General features: G+C 36.0%; 1 protein-coding gene across 2 annotated transcripts in view; it reads right to left on the reverse strand.

The window, feature by feature from the left end:
• LOC129768657 (protein gooseberry-neuro) overlaps positions 1-17437 on the reverse strand; it is a 150981-nt gene that overhangs the window by 115471 nt on the left and 18073 nt on the right. For both annotated transcript variants that reach the window (XM_055770434.1, XM_055770435.1), the window contains exon 2: positions 9667-9980. In XM_055770434.1, coding sequence (XP_055626409.1) covers positions 9667-9980 — 314 coding nt within the window. The remainder of the gene's footprint in view (positions 1-9666; positions 9981-17437) is intronic.

Genomic DNA, 17437 nt, shown 5'->3' on the forward strand with positions numbered 1-17437 from the left:
CTTTCATGTGATATCCATATTAATGGGGCTTTTCATAAATAAACGTATTCTACTAGTCAAGCCCTTTTATTTGATACCCATAATAATAGAGTTTTGAGAAAATATGCAGTCCGCCAATTTGTAGTTGAAGCCATCTTGGATTTGCATTTTTACTCTTTGGTGATAGGATTGGCACGAGGACACTGAAGGTTTTGAACATCGGGAAAGAATTCAAAGGAATTGATCCGCAATCATCCGACATTTCCTTGATCCTAATATAGAAAAGCATGCGCCCAGTAATAAAATTCACCGTACGGCGATTTCTTCATTAAACTTAATTTCTATTTACTGCCGGATACAAATGATAAAGCGAATTTATAATTCACATGAATTACATGTTTGATATTTCTGGTTTTGATTTTTTCTTTCCCATGATTTTTTTTTAAAAGTACGTCAGGTTAAGTATGAATGGTAATCGTAGTAGCGTCTTTAACCTTTGTATAAAGTAAAGAAATCGGGAAGGATCTAGATAAATATTCTATGAGTTTTAACACGAGTATCATATGGATGGTGTGGACCATGAGAATCTTGCTGGTATCCCAACAAACATTGAATCGTATAAAATGCCAAAATTGGAGGCGATATACCGTTCTGAATCATATTTTGGACACTCTATAATAATCACTTGAAATGCTTAATGCCCTGATGATATAACTACAAAATTAATACCATAATTGATTTTTTAGAGAAACCCTTTAGTTATATCATCAGGGCATTAAGCATATCAAGTTATTATTATAGAGTGCCCGAAATACGATTCGGAACGGTACCTACTTCCAAGACAGATTTGGCAGATACATATAACTGGCATATTTTTTAAATAATTATTTTTTTATATATTCATTGTCTTCAATCTTTTGTAGACCAATACATTTTTAATAATACTTTATACTACTCACTTAAAACTAAAGAATGCTGGCTGGATAGTTAAATTATTCAATTTTAAAGAGGAATTTCACAAGTTACATAATGAATTACATATTTATTCGGTCAAACCAACGTAGATTACATCAGTGTTGCCACATTTTAATCTATACCAGAGGGGTTAAAAATCTTACTCATGTGACTTTTTCTTCCAAAAATCTGAACCGAAAATTTGGTAGAGTCTCGCGGGAGTTGTCATCGAGAGTAGACGCTTTTTCGTTTGCTCCTTCTTTAAATGTTTTTCGTGTTCGTTTCTCTATAAGTGGTGGCAAAGCGTTAGTTGTGATTGCAAAGTGTTGTTTCCGAAGTTCTCCGTATCGTTATTTGGAAAAAAAATCATAATAATGCCGGTTACAAACGTGGTTTCTATTAGTTAAACTTATAGAAAACGCCGACGGTGAAATTTTTCTCGCTTTGGTGCCCGATGTCAATGTGTTAGTTTTTTTTCTCGGGAGAGCGTATTAAATTATTTTTTTTCCTCCCGGGTGTGTTTTTAAATTCCCCTTCGCGTGTGATACACTCGTTATCAGCGTTGCCAATGTTCCAGCTTAAACTGGATTCTTCCAGTTTTTTTCACCCGGTCCAGTCAAACAGTTAAACCCTAAAATCTTCCAGTTTTTTCAAATATTATCCAGTTTTATCCAGTTTTTTATATGTGTTTATATGTATATGTTCAGTTTTACCCATTTTATGTAAAATAAATTCAAAATGAATGAACAATATCCCCCACTCACCCTTCCCAATTTAGTTTTTTTACATTCATCGTTCGTTCGATCCTATTTGTGTTTACCTTGGATTGTTATTTTTTTCTTGCTTACACTTCCGAATTTCTAGGTTCTCCTAGTTGAGACTAATTGAACTACCATTTTAACTAGCAACGTTCATAGGCTTACCCAAACAGGTTCATAGAGCCCGTGTGCTATGCTGGCTTTGAGTTTGTATAGTCATCCAAATCATTTTAAACTTCAGACCTTAGTGTCAATGAGTTCCATTGACTTTTATGGATATGAACATAAAACCCAAGATTACTTGGTGGTTTCCCGTTTACATCAATGGGATATTAGTTTTTATTTTTTAGTTCTGAATAGCTAAACTCTCCTATTTGATGGATATTTCGAATGCAGGTTTTGCATAAAATACATAAGTACTATAGTGTTTATTTAGCAAGTATGTATACTATGGATATTTTTCCAAAGATATATTCTCGAGCAGGAGGAAATACTTAAGGATACCTCATTTTGAACTTGATATCCAAATTTAGTTTGGACAAGTCTGATATAGAAGTAAAATACTAAAGAATAATCTCAAAATTGGAGAGAAATAGCTTTTCAATACCAATATTTTATAATTTCAATACCACAGTAACATTTGAGCAGTGTTGCTTCAGTATTGAATGTGCTCTTATTAGTATTGGTATAATATTATGGGACCCGATGAAAAAATTTCTGAATTTTGATACATAGACCACTGCATAAATGATTGCACGGAAACGACTGTTTGAGTTTTCATTCGTTTCCATTTTCAAGGTCTACATTCAAATGTTAACAAATGTGAGCTGAAACAAACCACGCAAGAACGTCAAACCGAAGATTGATTTTTCTTATCCTACGTTCTTCGTGAGTGAGAAAAAGATAGCAACGAATATGGTCAAACGGAACAATACAGAAATCGAAATTTGCGTTAGTAGAAAAAGAACAGGATTGGAGTTAAATTCCGTGTCACTATGCCCCTCAATTAATCTGGACATGACGTCATGAAGGACATGATGGACATGAAGCAAAAAATACGAGATTTTTCAAGTTTTACCCAAATGAAACCATTATTTCTAGAAAGAAAGATCCTCAAATATTGTTTTACAGTAATGTTCGAGTAGTGGAAAACATCATTTGGATCTCCTCGACTTATATGATTAATTAATTGTTTATTTCGCCATTGTATAAACTGCATATGAATACGATACGAAGCTTCAAAGGAGATTTTATTTCTCAATAAAAAAATAAATAAATAAAAAAAAATCATTGTGAAGTCAATATTTTTGAAATATAACGGTTTTACAGGATCCAGTTTTCTTCCAGTTTTTTAAAGAGCGATCTTTCAGTTTTTTGAAAATTATTATTGGCAACCCTGTTCGTTATGCTTGCTCTTTAGGTGAGAGAGCCGATTGGCACAGAGCCTGAGATATGCTCTGAGAATGAAAAATCCATTTTATTAGCATAAAAAATACTTATTTATTTACTACAAATACTATTTTTAAATTTGCAAGTCATTCGTGTGTTTGATGATGCTTATACATAGTTTTGACGTAGGACTACGTCTTTCATTTCTATACTGGGGTGTAAGTTCCATGTTTCGAAAACGAAAGCGTTACGCCGGAGAACGAGATTTTGAGCGTTAATAGCTTCTAAACAACTGAACTAAATGGTATGATAAACACTTCATTCGAAAGATAAAATGTCTACGCGTTATATACTTGTTACTTTCCGATCCAAAAACATGTTTCAATAGTCTTAAATTTGCTTTCAAAACAGACTATTGAAATCACACCAATAGTTATATAAGCGAGTGTCGCTAGGAAATCCACTCAGTTATTTTTTATTTTTTATTTTTTTTTTTTATCTGTATTATAGTGATTTTCAACTCATTTGGCTGGTTCGTCACTTTTACTTCCATTTTAGGAAGAATGTCGGGAGTGAGAATTGAACTCGTGACCTTTAGCGTGAGAGGCATGGATGTTACCACTACGCCAGATCGCCTCCGCATCCACTCAGTTATGATTGCGCAACGAATGAGGTACGATCGCTGGAATGGATGTTCCCCTAACTCAGACTTCAAAACAATGGGGCAATGGAAATCGGCATTGCAAAATAGATGCGAGCTGCGGGTACTTTTGTGCTCGCGGAATGTTTCCCTAACACAGATTTCAAAACTATGGAGCCTGAGGAATTCGGCATTGCAAAATAGATGCAAGCTGCGGGTACTTTTGTACTCGCTTGCGTTTTTGCAAACCGGAATGTGTTTTCCCAATACAGATTCCGAAACCAAGAAGTTGGCAAAATCGGCATTGCACATACATTCATGTCGGTAATACTTTTAGGCCCCATGAATTTTTACACTCCGGAATTCGTTTTACTAACACGGTCTACAAAAGCGGGTACAAATGCATCGCATTGGCTCGATTATTCAAAACTGCATTGAAAGATATCTGTCGCCAGCTCACTGAACTTCTATGCATACCGTTTGATGATTAGGCAAAATATTGATAACTACAACCATAATGCATGAATTGACTTAGATTGGGATTTGCTGCAATTGAATTCGTTGAGGTTTCATTCATTTACTAGTTTAATCAATAATTTAATCAATACACACAAAAGATAGCTCTGCGCAACGGCGTACCCAATGAGGAACATCCGAGGTGAGATTATGGCTAGTTGAAGAAATACAATTGATTACTAAGCCAACGGCAGTCCTACGTCAACCTTGCGGTTATATCATAAGTATAACCCATCCATAGTTTTTTGAATGGAAACCTCAAATCAACAGTCCTGCTGTGTATAGTCCAACTGTGAACATTCGAAAGATAGGAATATTCTTACGCCGAAAAAAGCGACATGTGTATCGTTAAGATTGGAATACTTTTACGCCTAAATGGCTACTGTGTATTAGATAAAAATGTGTATCGATAAGATAGGAATACCCGACTAAAATGGTAACTGTGTACTATTCAACAAAATCATCGTCAGGTAAAAATATACACGAATGAATTCGAGTCTGTTACAAATGGATTGCCAAATGAGCCTAATAAATAAAAATAAACAGATTAGAAAAAATTCACGAAAAAATGGTCTCTCAACTCATAATTATTTTATTAGGGTTGCTACGTTTTCGGTCTAGATAATCTAGATATTCTTATCTTCCTTTTTTTCCAGAAAAAGTGAATTGATTTATGTATTTTATTGATGAGCCCAATTTCGAAGCGTATTTGAGAACGATTATTTGTTGATGACCTTGATGGTAACCACGAAGCGCTAGTAATGCACTGCAGTAAAATAATGCTCTTATTGAGTTTCATTAAAAGTCCACACAATTTTCGGATTTTTTTTTGTTTACGCTGCGCTTAGTGAAAATTCTCATTGAGACATATTTTTGGTTCAGAATGTATTGGATGCAATGTATTGCACAACGGTCCAGAAGATGTAATTAAGTGGAAATTAGCATTTAGAGACAAAAACTGTCTTCGACAATGTTGTTACATACGATAGAGCGCTCATTTCTATGTTATCAAAAATAGGGTGACCAAAATTTTCGATGAAATAAAAAACCTAACATTCTTATCTTTATAGATAGAGGTAAACATAGTTCGACAAAATTGTAGTCCAAGTTTTTTGAGACATCTTTGCTACATCAAATAACCGATATAGCGCCTTTTCTCTAAGTTACGTTAGAGTCACCATGAAATTAACTGTTTATTTTTGCTATAACTTTTATATTTAAAATTCTACATACAAACTGTCTTCGGAAGGCTTTTAGAGCTTACTAATACAAATATTTTGCGATGCAGAACTTGTCAATATCTCAACTATACTCAAAGTTATTGATATTTCTTCCCAGAAAATATGCTCTCTTCAATTGTTTGTCATTCTTTCTGGGGCAAACATAACCAAAGTTTATTGACGGCATTGGAAAGAGAATATTTCACCCTACATGATGTGTGATTTTCAACACTATGTTATTTTTTGTGTTTGAGTAAATTCAAATTGAAATCATGAGTTTTTGGGTAAAAAACATTAAAAACTTTAAGGAGGATTAAGATATTGACAAGTTCTGCATCGCAAAACGTTGGAATTGATAAGCTCTAAAAGTCGTACGAAGACAGTTTTGATGTAGAATTTGAAATATAAAAGTTAAAGCAAAAAACCCGTTTTTTCATGGTTACTCTAATGCAACCTAGAAAAAAACGCGCTGAAACGATTATATTAAAAGATAGAAAAAAGCTTTGTTCTACAAAGTTGTTTAAAATGATTGGGGCTACAACTTTGTTCAACTATGTTTACCTCTATCTATAAAGATAAGAAAGTTAGATTTTTTATTTCATCGACAATTTTGGTCACCCTACTTTTGATAACATAGAAATGAGCGCTCTATTGTATGTAACAACTTTGTAGAAGACAGTTTTTGTCTAAAGAACAAATATCTCGCACAAATTTGTTTTTTGCGCTTCCTATCTAAGTTGCATTAGGGTAACCATGAAAAAACGGGTTTTTTTGCTTTAACTTTTATATTTCAAATTATACATCAAAACTGTATTCGTACGATTTTTAGAGCTTATCAATCACAACATTTTGCGATGCAGAACTTGTCAATATCTTAATCCTGCTTTAAGTTATTGATGTTTTTTTTACCCAAAAACTCATGATTTCAACCTTAATTTACTCAAACACAAAAAATAAGATACTTTTGAAAATCACGTATTATATAGAGTGAAATTTGTTCTTTCAAATTCCGTCAACAAACATTATTTATGTTTGCCCAAAAAGAATGACAAACAAATGAAAAGAGCGTGTTTTTTGGGAAAAAATGTCAATAACTTTGAGCGATGTTGAGGTATTGACAAGTTCCGCATCGCAAAATGTTTGTATTAGTAAGTTCTAAAAGTCTTCTGAAGACATTTTGTATGTAGAATTTGGCATATAAAATTAAGAGTAAAAAACAGTTTTTGTTCATGGTAACCCTAACGTAACTTAGAAAAGAGGCGCTATATCGGTTATTTCAAGATATAGAAAAAAAACTTTGTTCGACAAAGATGTTTCAAATAACAAGGACTAAAACATTGCCTATATTCTATATTCACTATATTTACTATATATACTATATATACTATATTCACCTCTATCTATAAAGATAAGAAAGTTAGATTTTTTATTTCATCGACAATTTTGGTCACCCTATTTTTGATAATATACAAATGAGCGCTCTATTGTATGTAACAACTTTATCGAAGACACTTTTTGTCTAGAGAATAACTGTCGAGCTCGAAATGCTAATTTCCACTTAAATACATCTCCTGGACCATTGGGCATTGAAGAAAAAGTGAACATTTTTACGGACATTGAACATTGTTCTTTTTTGTCTGATTCAAATGCAATGATGAAAGAAATAAATGAGGTAGGCAATAGAACATACCAGTTAATTGTGTAAGATGGTACAGACATTACGCTAAAAAAAATTACAATGAGAAAAATACTCTCAAGGTTAATTTACAACTAATGTTGGAACGTACATAAACATAAAATATGAATTCTGTATGAATTTGATTAACCGTTTGAGTGCGGAGCAAATTTTGTTAGCATATACCAAAAACATGGTTAAGAGGTACTAAGTCAAAAATAATATCGTAGAACAAGAAGAGCGCTATCGCGCTCCCCCGTATTCGAACGGTTAATAGACTCTTGGTTTGGAAGAATCTAAAAAATCTGCAAAAATATAAATTACTCTGATGTTTTGGCAATTCATTTCCAGGTATCAAAATCTCGCATTTTGAAGACTTGTCGATTAAAGGGTGTGTCACATCAAATTGCATCACGGAAAAAACGCTGTAGAAATTTAATTTTTAGGAATTATATATTCAGCTTTCGCTTATAATCAGATAAGAGTGTATAGATCACGTTGGCCATGCTTCACTGTCAATATTTCGAAATTTTGGAAAAATGTCGTCGAACGAAAAAGAGCGTCGTGAATTAATCCTGTGCACTCATTTCGAGAATCCGGAGTTGTCACATCGGGACATCGGTAAGATGCTGGGAATCGTCCAATCCACGGTCAGCAGAGTACTAAAACGATACTTCGAGAACCTAACCATCGACCGGAAGGTGAAGAACGGCAAAAATGGATGCTCCGTCAGTGAAAAAGATCACAAGCGCGTAGTTAAGCAGTTTGGACGTGATCCGAGAAGTTCGGTCCGGGATATCGCCAATAAGCTGAATTTGTCAAGTTCATTCGTCCAGCGGACCAAGCAGCGGGAGGGTCTGCGTACATACAAGGTTCAGAAGGCTCCTAACCGCGACGAAAGGCAAAACATGGTGGGGAAGACGCGAGCCCGGAAGCTGTACACCGAAATGCTGACGAAGCCGCATTGCCTGGTAATGGACGACGAAACCTACGTCAAAGCGGACTTTCGTCAGCTGCCGAGCCTGTTGTTCTTCTCCGCAGAGGACAAATTCAGCGTTCCGGAGGAGATTCGCAAGCAGAAACTATCCAAGTTTGCCAAAAAGTACATGGTGTGGCAAGCGATCTGCTCTTGCGGAAAGCGGAGCGCCCCCTTCGTGATGATCGGCACGGTAAACGGGCAGGTTTACCTTAAGGAGTGCCTACAGAAGCGCTTACTACCACTATTGAAGCAGCACGAGGGCCCGACCATTTTCTGGCCGGATCCCGCTTCGTGCCACTATTCAAAGGACGTGTTGGAGTGGTACGAAGCCAACGGGGTCACCTTCGTGCCAAAGGAAATGAACTCGCCCAACGCGCCGGAGCTTCGCCCAATAGAGAAATATTGGGCGATTATGAAGCAGGCCCTCCGGAAGAACCCAAAAGTTGTCAAATCGGAGACGGACTTCAAGAGAAAATGGATTTCTGTTCAAAAAAAAAAACTACAACCTGACGTTGTACAGAACCTTATGGACGGGGTAAAGAGGAAGGTGCGAGCATACGGGCTTGGGCTCGAAGTATGAATAAAAAGAAAATGCCAAAAGTTGTTTAATAGTTTTTATTTTTTTTCATAATAATGAGAATAAAATCCATTTTCACGCGTCGGCTAGTGGTTTCCAGCTTGTGTGAGTGCCTCAACTGTAATTCTGTGATTTTTAAATAACTTTGTGATTTTTATTTTTCCAAACTCCACTTCGAACAATCGAGATGAGAGTGTGACAGAGAGCGAGTGAAGGCTCGTATGAGTAGGGAGTGGTCTAAGTACAAACCCATTCAAGCGCACCTGGAATGATTTTCCCACTTCAACAACTCGTCCCAACGGGGAGTCAAAACATTTGCGGTATCAATCGGCAAAATGGTTCCCACTTTATTTTATCCAGAAGTCGAACAATGTTTACGCTTTGATTCACGAGCGCAAAAAAATGAATGTATTCGCTTTAATCGAAGGAAGAAATAATAGGGGGGAAGTTTTATTGTGACCAGGTGAAGGATAGCTACAAACGGAGGGGTGTAAAGCAGGCAGCCATTTCAGAAGCGCATAGCGTTGACTGAAGCGAGAATGAATTTCGTGTAATTACGTCAGGATGACTTGTAAGATTGCGCGTTCCTCGGGAAGGTTGCTGAATGGCATGACATTTATTGCGACCGCCAATGCTGCAAGGCCCCACCGTCAGTCAGCTAGAAACGAAAGCTATCTACGTCTTTGGTTGTTTATAGGTTTAATTTCGTCGTTGCTACCGGTTGCTGTGCAACAATGGATTATTGAACGAAGGAGGTATTAATAAGTAATGGATATTTCAGTCCGGCTATGTTTATGTTACGAACAAAATCAAGTTGGGATTCACTCTCTTGCTTGTTTTGACTCAATTTCATCAAATTGCTACTACAAGTCCGACTAACGATACAGCATGGGACCGTCCGACTCATCTTGATAATATCGTAAATTGCCCCCAATTTGTTAAAAAACAGCATGAAAACCAAAAATAACAAAGTACTCACTTTTATCAGCTTCTCGCGTATCTCCCAGCTGAAGATGCCCGGGTTCATCTTCTTCATCTCCTCGATGCGAGTCTCCACTTCCGGTGTGGCCACCTTCGGCTTGGAGCCACCGATCACGCCGGGCCGTATCGAGCCCGTCTCCTGGTAACGGTTGAGTATCTTCGAGACGCAGCCATGGGAAACGCGTAGCTGGCGGGATATCACACAGGGCCGAACGCCCGCGGCTGCCATCTCCACAATCTTGAGCCGGATGTGATTTGGCAGCGGGCGACCGTTGATGAATACACCGCCGAGCTGGTTTACACGGCCTTGACCTGAAATGATGGGAAGTGAAGGAGTGCCGGGGGATGAGAAATGAGCTCAATCTGTGCTGGAGTTGGTGATAAGCATGGGTTTTGGGGTTTCAGAGTGTATTTTTCTCTGCGATGATAAGGAGTTATAGATGCATGACTTCATCAGTAGACTCGGAAGAGTACTTACAAATTTCCAACAGCGATTAGATTATCAGTTTGTTTTCTGTCGGGCCATTCTGAATGAAACGTTGGGAACGTTGCCTAGATTTAGAATAACTTTAGTTGATAGAAGAATACAACGAGGAAAATGGCCATTCATTCAAACAGATAAAAAAATAGTTCATTTTGAAAGTTTTTTTTTTCAGTAGAGTGAAACTTACATAGTTTTGTGAGCACATTCAGTTGCGTTAAAGCTGGGAGATACTTGATAATAGATCATTCATAAAGCTAATGTTTTTTTTTCTAATATGATTTCAAAATTAATCCTCTTGTCAACTTCGAGTAACTATTGTATATTCCCAAAGATATGACGAATTGATATAGGTATAAATTTACGTCAACAGCTATTCTATTAATGAATCTTAACATATAAAAATCAAAAATAAAATGTCAATGGATAATTTTCAACCACTCTTTCTCGACAATCTACAGCCCAGCGCATTTCACTTTAAGGAATTCTAGATAGCGATTTCTGAGCACATCTCAACCAGGGTTGCCAATATTTTTCAAAAAAGTGCAAGATTGCTCTCAAAAAACTGGAAGAAATCCGAATCCCGTTTTATTTTAAAAAGATCGGTTTTGATTTATCTAAAATGATTTTTTTACCCATTCCAATGCTTGAGAAATATAATTTCCTTCGGAAAAGTCATTTTGATCTGTTCGAAGGGTATAATCAATTAATGGTTGATTTCATCATTTCATGAACTACAAGTTCATGAGTTCATGTAGTTCATAAAATCAACCATTACCATTGCCATTACCTGATCTTATCCTTCGAGCAGACCAAAATGACTTTTCATACCACTCGAACATTAGTGTAAAGGAATATTTGAGGATATTTTCCTCTAGAATCTTTAGAAGATACGGTTTTATTTGGCTTACGCTTTAAAAATCCCGTAGTTATTACGTCATGTTCATAAAATAGAAAAAGAAAACTGCTCGACAAGTGATTAGAAAAGGGGACATGGTTTCTGGTTATATCTTTTTCAAACTCACGGATAATGTAGAATAAAAGAAATCAATAAATCAATGCACGGGGTCTAACTTTACCTTCTATTTGGCGTTTTTGCGTAGTTTATTTCAGCTCCCATTCGTTAACATTTTAAAGAGACGTGTAATATTGCAACAAATGTGAGCTCAAACGAAACACGCAAAACTGACATTGTCGTGCACTGATTTCTGTTGCAATCTATGTATAAGAATACTGGAATATGTTTTGATTAAGTCCCACAAAATTATTCCACATTCACATTCATTACCAAAACAACATAACTCGATTATTACTTTGGTATTGAAGTTATCTAATGTGGGTATTGAAAAGACATTTCTCTCTCCAATTACATGGTTTTGACGAGGGACTACGTCTAACCGGAGTATATGGGGGGTAAAATGAAAACCTAAACACATAACATGCAGGAAAAAATTAAACATTCCGAATGCGTATAACTCGAACATATCTTACTGGATCGGAAAAATGTTTGCATCAATTGATAGGGAATATTTCTATGCTTCTATCGCAATTAATAAAATGTTATTTTTCATTAGATAAACAATTGAACAGCTGTAAAATGTTAAGCGTTATCTAAACGCCCTAACTGCCTCATTTTGATTGGCCCGATTTACGGTTTCCCTAACACAGCCATCAACACCAAGCAGCCTTGAGGAAATCGGCATTGTAAATACATGAAAGTATGGGGACTTTTGTTCTCACCGAAATGTGTTCCCTAACACTGACTTCAAAACCAAGCAGCGTTGGAGAGATCGGCTTTGCAAATACATGAAAGTTAGGGGTATTTTTGTTTCGACTGAAATATGTTTCCTAACACAGACTTCAAATCCATGGAGCGTGGGGAAATCGGCATTGCAAATACATGAAATTCGGGGGTATTTTTGTTCCGACTGAAATGTGTTTCCCCAACACAGACTTTAGAACCAAGGTGTCTGAGGAAATTGGCATTGCAAATTCGTGCAAGTCGGGGGCATTTTTGTTCCGACTGAAATGTGTTTGCCTCCAACACAGACTTCAAAACCAAGATGTCTGGGGAAATCGGTCAGCAAATAAATGCAAACTGCGAGTACTTTTGTACTCGCTTGCCTTTGTGCAAGTGCCTGAAGTTCATCAAATCAAGCAAATTCGCGGTTCGAGAAAAACGTACACTTGAGAGATGCAAACTTCAGAAGGAAACGTAAAATAAAATAATCGTTTGATGGTTCTTCCGTTCACATATTTTGTCTTAGGCATCATACCAAACGTAAAAGGACGGTCATTAAATTCACTTGTAACGAAGAACATAATCTATCACAATGCATGAATTGACCTCATATGGAATTGTACAATATTTTTACAAAGCAAATATATTGAATTCAATTGAATTCGGGAATTGTTTCATTCTATCAAAAATTTTATCAATACAAACGAATGAATGCTACGCTAAGGTAGTCCCACGTCAACCTTGCGGTTATATCATAGATATAACCCACCCATTTTTATTCTTAGGTATTTTACTCTTATATCAGGCTCGTCAAAACCAAGTTTTGGTATCAAGATAAAATTCAGGTATCTTTGAGTATTTCTTCCTGCTCAATAAAGTATTTTTGGAAAAAAAAATATACATAGTATACAAACTTGAAAATTAAAAATATAGTGCATATGCATTTTATGCAAAATATGCATTTCTCATTTTATTACGAACTATGCGTCAAATGAGAAAGCTTAGATCATGCGTACTATTAAAGTTTTTAGAACTAAAAATCCTATGAGTGACCATGAGAACCTAATATCCTATTGATGTAAACGGAAGCAAGGTGACTTGGGTTTTATATTCATAAAGTAGCACATTGACTCTATGATTTTCTAAACTTTAGAATCATTTGGAAGAACTAGAACATCTGATATTTATATAAATTCAAAGACACTGTAGCAAGTTTCTGCTTGGGTAGACACTACACGCACTGCGCGCTAACCGAATTGAATTCGGTAATAAGCAGAAGCAAAAAAACACTGTAAGAAAATAAAGCTCTATCAAGGTGTAGAATTGATCGAACGATAAATGTCAAAAAAGAAAATTTTCGAAGGGATAGGAAGGATGAGGGAGGGATAATATTGACACATTTATTTTACATAAAATGGATAAAACTGAAGCACACATATAAAAAAAACTAGGAAAAACTGGATAATATTTAAAAAAAACTGGAATATTTTGGGATTTAACTGTTTGACTGGATCGAGAGAAAAAAACTGGAACATTCCAGTTTGAACTGGAACATTGGCAACGCTGATCTCAACTGGCGTTTCGTTACGGTTAGCTTTGCCATATTTTATTACTGAAATCTGTTTTCCAAAGTTGACCCGCGGAAAATAACCGAACAAGTAAGTAAACTGTAGTTTCGAAAACCACTCAAATAATATCTGAAGAGATTATTAGATTTTTTTCTTCAGGATATTCAATAGTTATCGATGTCAAAGTATGATGTGGTTTTCTAGTGAAGAAAACTGTAACTGTAACACAGAACAAAATAACTTATCTCCTCTACTCGTTCCGTAATCAGTGGCATTTGAAGATGTGGCTGAGCAATAAACCAAACACGACTTTTTGCGATTTGTGATAATGAATAATGCCACAACTTCCAAGTTCCACATTTTAATAGCTTACATACAAATTAGTATAAACATCGCTAGAGATTGTTTTGTCAACCACGACGTTGTTCACAAAACACGGAAATTCATCGGTTCGTAGCAGGGAAGCTATAAACAATGAGACTGTCCATAATTGAATGCAAATTGTGTGCCAATATTCAATCGACAACAAATTAGAGTATCAAGGTACAACACCGACTTTTTTTTATTTTTAGATGGCCGTAACTTCGGGTTGAATGAGCACATAATATACATAATGATAAAGCTACAAGGCTCTAGGTTTGGAGTTGCCATTCTCCATCTATCTATTCTATTTCCTATCCCGACAGTTTTTCCAATTACACGCACACACTTTAAAGCAAAAAATGTTAATCATAACCATTCAAAAATTATTAAGAAAATATCGATGTGGCATCTCGTTTGTATAATTTTCGTCGAATGTAGATTCGTATAATATCAACCAACCGATGCTAAAAATGTGATTCTGAAAAAAAAGATTTTTTTCCTGGAAACGAAATACCCCTAAATTTTAAAACAAGGAAAATAAAACAATTTATTTTTATTTCTAAAATTATACTCGTTGCAATCAGTTTAGCCTCATGTATAGGTTTATCTGGTTAGATACAGATTTTTTCAATATTTTGGTAAAGATTCTGTACAGTACGAATTTCAGATTATTGTTCTAAAATACAGTTAGGTACAGATTTAGGATTTTTTAAAGTGTTAAAGGTATAACACGTGGAGTTTTTCATACAGATGAGGAATCCATTTGAATAAGCTGCTGTGAAGATGAATCACAGAAACTTTTCCAATCTAATTAGCATCAATGTGGTATTTTTTTCCAGGGTGGGGATTTACAAGAGCTGTACAATGTATACCATGCTCTAAAAGAGGAATTTATTCGTAAGGAAATCGTTTACAGAAAACATACACATACAGGATTGTTGAACAAAAATCGGTTGTATGAAAAAAATTTACGGCTCGCTCGCATTTCTGGCGCTTTGATACCATTTTTGATTTATGCAAGACTATCTTTAACAAGAAGATATTGGGTGTAAAAAGAAAACCCAAATCTAAATATGTCAGGGATAGTGAGGGCTTTACTTCGAACGTTCATTGCTTGATAGATCGCAAAGTGTGTATCAATTGATTAAAAATAATTATACGCATCTATCTCATTAACCCTCTACAGCCCAAGCCCGCCTTTAGACGGGCTTCGCGGATTCTCTTTTCAAATTATTCAGACATTTTTTTAATGTTCACCCCCACTAGAACGTCTTTAGAATATTTTCATCTATCACACATACACATTGTTTTTATGCTGGCAGCTTTCTGCTAGGAGTATTTTATGTTGAAAGTCGGAAATTCAAGATAAAAGTGGAGTAAGTTTTTTTTAGATAAATGAAAAACTTGGGCGGTAGAGGGTTAAAGAAAATTATATATTTTTTGAGCTGACAATTGAATAATTGTAAAATGCCAAGCATCATCTAAATATATTATATCATTGGTGGAATGAACGAGTGTAGCGAGACAGTTATACCTGGCAGTGCTGCCGATTTACATTTCGGAACCTACTTATCCTCCCACTCTCCGAAAACAAAAACGGAATCATAGGAATACATGAAATCAAAATTTGCCTCTCTTCAGTTTTTGTTTTATTTCCAAATTTGTTTCCAATCTTCGATTTAATTGATCACCAGTGGCTAGAGGCTGGGGAACTTGAGATGGTGGAGAAATTTCGCGGTGTCGAGATCCGCTTCCAATTAACCCTAACGTGCTAGTCACGAGCCGGTTCCATTTTTATTCAACGCGAAGTCTTCCACTAACCCGTTCTTGTAAAGAAATAAAAGGGTGGTGTCCAAGAAACGATCGGATCATTATTGTAGGACTACAAAAATATTGTCGGCGAGAACAAACATTAAACATTAAATACAAGAATGAATTCATTAGTACAAATATTTGGTGGCACTGACAAGCGTCAATGAATCGATACATTCATTTAGCGCAACGAACGATTCGCAAAGTAATAAAAACAAAATTTAAGCCTATTGACAAATTATTTTTCAGCATTATCATGTGCTGTTCATTGCTCGCTGTCTAAAGCGAAACAGAACTTATTAAACATCCAACTAGTTCTCAATATTTTTTGGCAAAACTACAGTTCCTACTCTCCCAAAAATATCATTTTCAAGGATAAAACTCACGAATTATACTTTGCAGCATCTTTCGCAGAACGGCAATCGGAAGTCCAAATCGAATGGGTAGAATAGTGGCGGCGGCGGCCATTGCGGAACTATCTTTTATCTTAGTTTTCACCAAAGAACACAACACTCACCACTCGAAAAAACCGTAATTACATTATGCTGTATTTCGATGGTACTTTCAACCCGGTGATCATGATCGATTATATTTTGTTCCATCATCACCATTATCCATTCTTCTTCTTCTTGAATGGCACTAACATTCCTAGCGGAACTTCGCCGTCTCAACGTAGTATTACTTGCGTAATTTTTACTAGTACTTAGTAGAGATTTCTATGCTAAATAACACGCCTTGAATGTATTCTGAGTAGCAAGCTCGTGACCACAGTGCAAGTCGGAGGAAATTTCTTTGACGAAAAATTCCCCCGACCAGAACGGGAATCGAACCCGAATCCCCGGTACGTTAGGTGTGACGCTAACCGGTCACGGGAGCACCATTATACCATACTTTTTAAACTTGGTTATTGAAATCTATCATTACCAAATTAGAAAACTGGAATGCGAATTTTTAGTGCCGCAGTGAATGTATCACTCACCACAAAAGGAATCGCTGACATGTGAAGACCTAGGATAGCAGATAAGTTTTCTATCTAACGATAGCACCCCTCTGTCATACACATACATATTGAATTTGCATTTTTTTTCACACTTCTACAGGTAACATGTGAAGTAGTTTCATTAATTCATCAGTTCATTTGTATCATTCAAGAATTCATAACTTTGAATTCTGGAAATCAGATATTGAATGTCGTATTTCGAACATCGTATTTCATTTCAGATATCATAATCAGGTACTGGTTAGCAACGGCAAAACAAACGCGTAGTATAAAATTGAATATGTTTGCATATTGATCAGGCCCTGTGTTATTCGTGCAAAGTAGTGTAGGGTTGATGCTTACTGTGTGTTGCGAGTGATTTCAGTTTTTGGATGTTAGGATCAAGACTTATATAATTAAGACTTTTGCCTTATGTAATTCTTCGATTTATTAATTAATTAATTCTTCAACCCTTTATTAAGTTTCAAATCACAAATCATATGGTTCAATATAACGGAATATATGGTGAGTCGATTGGTTACAGAGGTTCTCTCGGTTGCAATCTCGGGTTTCCCGCAGAAGGTCCTCCGCCGTCGCGATTAGATTCCTAATCGTGACGGCGAGTGATGTCATTGCAAGGGGTCTGATGGGGTGACCGGGAGAGCTCGATTGTTTCTAGAGAGTTTTTTTTCGGTGACCTTCTCAGGTTTTCCAAAAATAACAAAATTAAAGTTGCGATACAGAGAGCCTGATTACGAGCGCCACTTCACGGTGAGAACGAGATGATTTGTATGCAAGGTTTCATACACTTCATCTCGTTTTCGC

The sequence above is a fragment of the Toxorhynchites rutilus genome, chromosome 2 (genome assembly GCF_029784135.1).
Source record: "Toxorhynchites rutilus septentrionalis strain SRP chromosome 2, ASM2978413v1, whole genome shotgun sequence".
NCBI lineage: Eukaryota > Metazoa > Arthropoda > Insecta > Diptera > Culicidae > Toxorhynchites > Toxorhynchites rutilus.